The 8,787-nt window shown below is 40.8% G+C and overlaps 1 protein-coding gene across 1 annotated transcript; it reads left to right on the plus strand.

Annotated features, from left to right (window-relative positions):
- Positions 1 to 2,771: 2,771 nt before the first annotated feature.
- Positions 2,772 to 3,800, plus strand: LOC103639742 (uncharacterized). The gene is made up of 2 exons (XM_008662466.1): positions 2,772 to 3,209; positions 3,288 to 3,800. The coding sequence occupies exons 1-2, from the start codon at positions 2,772 to 2,774 to the stop codon at positions 3,798 to 3,800; spliced, it is 951 nt and encodes a 316-aa protein (XP_008660688.1).
- The last annotated feature ends 4,987 nt before the right edge of the window (positions 3,801 to 8,787 follow it).

The raw sequence follows: 8,787 nt of genomic DNA on the forward strand, positions 1-8,787 counted from the left end.
ATAATACCAGTATACTACGATAACTTATATACAAAATATGTGTTATACCGTTATGAGAAAATGTTTCATAATCAATTTGTGATTCTGGCCATACATAAATTTTGTTATTTATAATCTATCTGTTTCACCACTACATTGCAACCATCAGTATCATGCAGACTTTGATATATATATATATCACGATTTGTATGATCTCATTATTGGAGAACACGTTTCACACATACCGGAAGAAATTCTCTCGTACATCGTTAGTCATTGGACACGTACCACCATACGCTTTTGCTTAAACAAAAAGGTAAGTGTGTGTTTGCAAGACTAATGGTCAAACATCGTATAACCACAAAGTTAGAATACTATATTAATATATTAAATAAATTAATCCAATAGACATAGATTAACCCAATTAACATAGGATAAATAAATATCTAATTATAAAAGTATGAAACATGGTATAATCAATGTTGTTACTGCGTAGTAAATATTCATACGAGACTAACACAACTAGAACGGTTCAATTTGGAATTAAAATTGGGGAAGTTACGAATTTCCAAAGTTTCTATGTATTTGATAGAGGATTAATTAGGAACTTAATTTTATTGTTGTTTTCATGACAAAACAGAGGTATTATGTGATAAAAATAATATTATAGAATTATAGAAATTGGAATGAACTCATTTGGATTTAATATGAAATTTCCATGAATTAAATGGGTTTCTGCAATTATTTTTAAACTAAAAATCAATTTCTAAACTCCTTTTCCCTATTTTCTTTATTTCCTGGACTGCGTCCCAAATTCCAGAAAGATCAGGGACCAAGCTATAAATGTTTTTCTAGACTCAGTTAGCATACAGAGTGGACGGTAGGTTAAACACAAAAGACGTTTTAGTTAAAGTTGTACACAATTCAACATCAGTCATGTTGGCTAGAGGGTGGAAGGCTAGGCATTCTGCTCAATAGATCCAAGGTTCAATCCCTAGGTAGCCACGATTTGATTTTTTTTGGGCACGGAAAACTGGTGTGCGGGATTGGACGGCTGAGATCGCAGAATGGCAGAACACAAAAAGGCAGACTACTATTGCTAACTTAATAAGTAGTAGAGATTTTGGTTATTTCTGAATATTGAAACATATGAGTAGGTATATGACGTTGAATGTTGAATGGATGAAATGTGAATTGTATATGAAAATGCATTTGTTTGTGATTTATGTATGGATGTACCGAAATTTTTTGCATCCCTAAAATAATCTATTTTTGGTGGCTGCTATTGGTCACAAAAAATAAGCCAACTTATTTTCGACGGTTTGTTTAGGCCGCCTAAAATAGCTTGGCTTATTTTCGGTAAAAAATAACTGTGATAATGTTATTTTTAGTGGTTTCCCCACAGCCGCAAAAATAACTAGCTTACTTTTGGAAACCATTATTAAAAATAACTTATTTTCTGTGACCGTCGCAAAAAATAACTATGATAGGGTTATTTTTAGTGGTTTCCTTACCGTCACCAAAAATAATTTATTTTCGAAAACCATCACTAAAAGTAACTTATGGCGTGTTTGGATGGCTGTATTTGGTTGGGCCTGTCTCCACAGATGCAGCCTGCCCATGTTTGGATGCTTGGATGGTCACTTGGGCCAGGCTCCACCGATGCAAGATTCCTTCGGGAGCCAGGCTCTACTCATACGCCAAAAACGACCGTTCCTCGGGAGCCAGGCTCGTCGCGTGCTCGCGGCTGTGCAGATGCGGGCAAAAATGGACGCGCGGGAGCAGGCGGGAAACGTGTAGGGTTACCTCCCCATTCGCGCCATCACCCGGCAATAACAGGAGCACCCGCCGCCATGCTGCTCGCTCGCTCACCATTTGTCCCGGTTGTTCCTCCCTTTCTCACTCGCCTCTTTCTCCTCACTTGCTTCTGTCAAAATCTAGCCTAGGGTTTGAGAACTCGCCGGCACGCGACTCGCTCACCATTGACGCTTGGTGAGTCTTCTTCATCCCTTTGTCTGTAAATCTAGCCTAGGGTTCTAACCTCGTAGAATGTTTTTGTTGTTTTTGTAGTGCTGGTTGGAGATCTCGCCACTTTGCACAGGCAAGTGACCATGCTCTTCATTTCCTCCTCCGATCTGTGATTTTAGCCAACAAAATTATTCTTCGTCACTGTAGGCTTCCAGATCCGTTGTTCTTGCGACGAGTTTGTGGTAGCTGTTCAACACCCGCTTCTGGTATATGCTAATCCATCCCCTTTTCCCAATCCTCACTAATTCTTGTTTATGCTGCTGTCTATGATGTTTTATGTGGGGGTGTTGGTATTTTTCCAGTCTGAGCATGTGGCCTAGTCAATGATTTATGTTTTAAACATATTGAGCATTTGTCTATCCCTGTTTTATTTGTTTTATGGAGAATCTTTTGTATGCCTGTGATGCTGTCCATGGGGATTGTCCTCCTGTTGGAGGTTACTGAAAACTTTTCCCAAAATTGGTTTGTGCCTTTTTAGATGGATTTGCAAGAGAAAAGGACACTGCTTTTCAAGCATGCTGCTGCTCTTCTCACTGCATTGTACGCATTTTTGATAAGTCGACTTCGTATGCAGTGAATTGTACGCATTGTACACATTATCTTTAGCTGTCAATTGTACCTGAAGTAGGAGGCATATGCAGTGATGAAATGTGTTTTTCCCTATCCTCTAATCCTTGAACTTAAGAGAGAGGCATGTGCTGGTTTTTCCCTATCATATGTCATGGTTGCATTCATTATCCTTGCACATTCACATCGAATAGGAAATGGCTGAGGAGCTTGAGCATGTTGTCTTGGCTGCTGGTGAGGGTGGGGCTGTTGCTGTTCAGGGTGGGGATGCTGTTGCTCAGGGTGGGGATGTTGTTGCTCAGGGTGGGACTGCTGCTACTGGGCAGCAGCAAAGGGGGGCTATGAGGTGGACCTCTGTGACATCTTCCTTTGTCCTACGCCGCATGTGTCAGCTCATTTCGACTGGGGTTAGGACTGATAAGGGGTTCAAAGAGGTGCATTTGAACCAAGTTGCCAAGGCACTTCAAGAGTTTAGTGGGAACGAGGTGACAGGGACCCAGGTTTACAACCACCTGCGCAAGTGGAGGCAGAGGTGGGTTAGAGTTATCAAGCTAAGGGAGTTGAGTGGAGCTTTATTTGACGAAGAGAACTTCATGATTACCCTAGAGGATGACCATTATGCTGGCCACATCAAGGTACTAAATGCAGAATTTTATTGCTTAGACTGACTGCATGTACATGTTTGGCACACTAACATATTAACTTCAACGCAGGCACACCCTAAAGATGCTGAGTTGCTAAATAAGCCAATTGAAAACTACCAACAAATGGAGGTGATTTTTGGCAACGGTCTAGCAACAGGCAAATACGCAATGGGGTCCAATGAGGCATTAGGTAGCCGCTCTGACTGTGCTGAGAGCTCCATGAAGACTGACCTACTGGATGATATTAATGGTGGGAAACATGAGAAGGATGTGGCCCATGGTGCAGGGAGCAAGAGGAAGAGGTCTTTCCTATCAGATGAAGATGTTATTGTGTTGTCAGGGATGACTAGTGCCGTCAACAACGTGGCTGATGCTATTAGGGACACAAGAGTGGTGGAGGTCCATCCAGAGCTCTATGGGGCAGTGATGTGCATGGGGGGTTTCAATGAGGAGGCATTAATTGTGGCTTTCTCTCATTTGGTTGACAATAGAGCTCAGGGGCATGCCTTTGTGTCCATGAATGAGGCTCATCGTATCCTCTGGCTGAGGACTTTCTTGGCTAAGCACTACTACACCATATGAGCATCTTGCTGGTGGGTGCGGTCTTGCTGGTGCCTCCTTTTTGTGTCATACTGGTGGCTCCTCTTCTATGTCCTGTATTTTGTGCAGTCTATCCTAACTATGGCTGACTATAGCTGGTAGTTGGTGACTTTTGTAATGCCACTCTAGAACTGCAAACTTAGATGTCCAGTAGTTGAGCATCAAACCTAGTTGGATCAACCTATTTTAAGGCATTCTAGATAGATGCATCAGACTCTGAAAACAATATTATTTGTATGTTCTGGTGATCGATATGTCCTGATCATATGCCTCTGCCATTAGTCTCTTATTTTGCTTGAGCACATGCCTTTTACTTTGATGATATTAACACTGTACTGCCCCCCAATAAGTTGTGCACATTTGCAGCGAGGGAGGACACTGAGGCATATCTCATATCCTTATTTTTTTCGTAATTATTCAGCTAGCTATGAAGTGGTATGTGGTGCATGTTGGGAGGAAGACTGGGGTGTTTTCCACCTGGGAGGCCACACACCAACAAGTCGTTGGGTACCCTGGAGCTTGCTATAAAGGATACAGCTCAAAAGATGAGGCCATGGCTGCCTTCAACTGTCCTTCCATAAAACAAGAGCAACACACTGCAATAACAGCTCATTCGAAGGCAGAGCACTTTGCACTAGGAATCAAGGACGCCATTATAGCATTTCAGTTTTTAATTATTGCCTTCTTAGTCTGGAAGATTACGTATTTCTAGTTAGAAAAGCACTTATCCTGTAACTCTTTGTGGACTTGATGGTAGTGGAAAGGTGGTATGCTTACCACTTCATGCAGGAGGTTACCTCAACATGGCTATATGCAGCTAACCAAACAAACTAGCATGTATGCAAAATTTGAATGGCGTGGTGCATCCAGTGAACCAAACAAAATCTCTGCTTGGCCTGGCCCTACACATACAGGCATCCAAACAATACTGGATTGCATGCAAAGAGCCTGGCCAGATAGGGCCTGGCTGCTGGATGCGAGCCTGGCTAGCCTAGTACAGGCATCCAAACACGCCCTTATTTTCTGCGTCCGCCCTAAAAATAACTAGGATAGGGTTATTTCCAGTGGTTTCCATACGACCGCAAAAAATAAATTATTTTCGAAAACCATCACTGAGAATAACTTATTTTCTGCAGATATCATGGAAAATAAACCATTTTCTCGAAAATCAAACTTTCGATGACTTGTGGCCACTGAAAATAATGGTAAAGCCACAAACAATGGTTACTTTCGGTGGGAATTATTTATTTTTTATAATTTCTAGCCACCGAAATTTTGCAGTTTTTTTATGTTGTGTAATGAAAACGTGCATAACAACCACTTGTGGAAAAAGATGATTAATCTATACTATACTTAAAGCACCAGTTTCAATGCGTCGTCCCGCGTCATCTTTTTACAAATAGCCTCTCACAGCTATTTCAAATTAATCCGCTGCACGCCTATAGATGGCCAAACAGCGGCCCCGCACAGGCTACACGCCCGTGGGCCACAACTCTAGCCCACACACGTCATGCCGGCCTGCTGACTGTACCGGGCCAGCCCGTTAGCCCGTCGGCCCATTTGTTTAAATCAACATAAAATGTTAAAAAAACGGTGTAGGAGGTGGGGTTCGAACCCATGCCCTGATGGAAGAAGGGCGGGAGAGACACTAGGTGAAGCTATCTAACCAGTAGAATATCATGCTTAAATGTTTTTAATATTGAATATAAATTATATATATGTATATACGTTTTTTTTAAAATAAAAAATTATAATCGCGTCGGGAAGGGCCAACACTACGGGACAAGGCTACAGCCCAAGCACGACACGACGTTCTTGGCTCTTACAAGCATTAGGTCGTTTCTAAGACCACATTAGCGCAATGGACTCCATGATGTTTGAGGTTGCTGAATTGGATGGAGCAACAATGATTTGTCACACTAACAGTAAAATAAAAGGTTATTTGTTGGTTTTAAACGTTAGTAATTGCTACGAAGTAGCATAATTTATATGGAGCGTATCCAGTTTTTATTGATGTTTTACTTTAGCAATCACTCCATATTTTGATCTATCTTTTTTATAAGTTTGACTTCATGTGACTTATTTTAGAAACTTGATCTCACAACCTTTCTCTTATTTGGTCTCTGTATGGTGGAATTATGTCATTTTATAATATCTGTTTGTTCAGTCAGTTGTTGTGAACTCTCTTCTAATCGCTCACTTCATTGACCGTGTTGTACCAAGACATATTGCATGGAGTAAACAATAATATCAGTTAGACAAATCAAAAAAATAGTATACAGAGAGCGGAGACAATCAATAAAAAATCTTGAATTTTTTATTGATAGTTTACGTGAGTATTGTTGTAAGCCGTCGCAACGCACGGGCAACCGACTAGTGCAGATTAACGTTAGAGGCGTTAGAGGCGAACGTGATGTCCTTCTACGGAAAAATGTATATGACTGGCTGAGGAAAACTCTTAGGCTATCTTAATCATATCTCTATCTCATCCTTTATTTTAAATTTCAATGTATAAACAATATAAAAAATGTTATCTATAGTTCTGTGTCATATATTTTACACTACCCGCTGGAGACAATATTAGTGGTAGTGTTAATAGTAGAGCTAAAAAATAGAGTAGAGCAGTTTCAAACAGAACATAACAAAAGATGACATATTTGGATACGAAGTTGTATGGTGTACTAATGGTATAAACGAGTAAAATGCATCAGCGGTTTTCGACTTTAGCTTGTTGTGTTACTTGGGTCCTCAAAATTTTAAAACTAGAAAACAGGTGTTGTAACTTGGCCAGCTCATCTAAAACCAAGTTTTCTCAAATTAGATGCCGAAATGGATGGAGTGAGCGTCACAGAAGCATCTGTGGCTGGCACATGGGTTGTCGGGTTTGCGCCATGGGCGATGGGTCTGCTCACCGGTAGAAGGTATGAGAGTGAGGGCGCCGACGACGGACGACGATAATGCGAGCGTTGCCCACGTGGGTGGATGGGTCGCAGGCGCGTCGTATTCGTGCGAACAAGGCGCATGCACGGTCCATGGAGGGAGTGGGCGACATCTCGTCGGCCGTCGGCGTTGAGGAAGAAGACGAGGCCCGCCGGTAAGGCGTAACTACTTCTATTTTAAAGACCATGAAATGTATTAAATTCTCTCTATCAACATTAGTACTACTGTATTGGTGTACATATGTCTATAGAGGGCACGCCTTAGAGCAAGGATAATAATATAGCCGGTTGCTGGCAGAAAAAATTGTTGCAACCAACCTCATAGCCCACTTGTATAATAGTTAGCTCTTCATTCTTAATGTTTGGCTCACTTGTCTCCTTATAAGTTTTTTCGGTTCTCGTGTATTAGCCGTTTGTAAGTTTACAACCCGCTTTTCCTCTCTCTCCTCTTCTCTCTCCTCCAACTCTATATTTAGCCTTCTCACAACTTTTTATTATGCTTGCTCTTATATTGTGGGACTATAATAAAAAACGGTTACGCCTTACATACTAAGACAAAAGGAGTATTAGGATATGCTCATATTTAACAGTAGTACATAGGCTGGGCCAAAGCATATTACTTAACACATAGGGCATGTACAGTGGTGTTTAATATAAAGGTTCTTGGGGTGTCTAAAGAGAGTATTTGCAAAAAATCGTTGTAACACCCTGTCCACTCCAGGAACGACGGTACTTGCTCCTGCTAGCCCTCTAAGACCATATATCATCCTCACAGACCAACATGATTCTTTTGTGCGCATTTTGTCCTCACTCATGTACCCAAGAAAACTTCTCGGTCGGTCATCTATCCCAAAATTGCTCCAACCAAGCATGCTTAATCTGAAGGTTCTTTCAAGACATACCTCCGAAAAAGAAGATACAAAAGGGGTATGAGTACTTTATTAGTTTTATTAAACCTTGGACCAGTATACCACACAATCCATCAGGACCAGGATATCACAATCGTGGAGTCGTCCCTCCGTGAAGAGACGTTTATGCTCGTAACCCAAGTAGTAACAGACTTCTTCACTTTCCTGGTAGGAAATCGTCGTCTATTCTATCGATCCGATGCTCTATAGACGCATTCACTTCTATATTTATTAATAGACTATATTTATAGACGCTCCATTGTATAATAGAGTCTCTTAGTTGTATCTTGTGTTTGAAGAGCCGTTTTGTGTCTCTGCACTATACGTGCCTTAATATTATAACAAATTTTGAATAGATAAGTACTTTTCTACCTTTGTCTTGTTCAAACCATTTTATGTAGATGTGCATTTAGACGGTGGATACAAAAACCAGACGACAGATGTAACTACATGTACCTATTTTCAGGCCTGCATGTTTTCAAGCGTGGTATGATAGAAATCTAGGAGACAACATAGCTATGGTCTATGGACATAATAGAGTTCAAAATATAGACACTTGGATAGAGGTCAACCTAACTAGCTAACTTAAGAGGTGTTTCGTTTGAAGAATAAACTAGTCTATTATCTTCTTACTCGTAACTTTTTTTTATTTGTAGAATGAAATTAGTTGATACATCACCACCTCATTCCTCATAGTTAGTTAGTTAGTACTAACATGAGTAATGAAATAATACCACCAAATTTATGGAATAGACTAATGATGCACCAATTCATCTTGAACGGAGTGATTACTTAAACCAAACACTCCCTTAATTATCCTTGTGTCATCATTATTGGAGAAAAGTCAACGCCAACGATTAATTGGCGTGGGTTGTCAACAGCCGACAAACGCCACCTAATATGTATATATATTTTTTAAAAAATCTTTCAGAGCTTCGGAGTTCCGAGTGGTTTCAAAAGCCAAGGGAATTTCGAAAGCACGCGCATGGTAAAAATTGAAATTCACGCAAACTTCGTCGGGACCGGATCTGCGAGAAGCAAAACAAGCCCTTCCCACGGAATTGTGTAAAAGCTGTATAAAATGGCAGCATCGATGGCATCTGCAGCCTGCCCCAATCGCAT

The sequence above is a fragment of the Zea mays genome, chromosome 9 (assembly GCF_902167145.1).
Source record: "Zea mays cultivar B73 chromosome 9, Zm-B73-REFERENCE-NAM-5.0, whole genome shotgun sequence".
In the NCBI taxonomy this organism is placed as follows: domain Eukaryota; kingdom Viridiplantae; phylum Streptophyta; class Magnoliopsida; order Poales; family Poaceae; genus Zea; species Zea mays.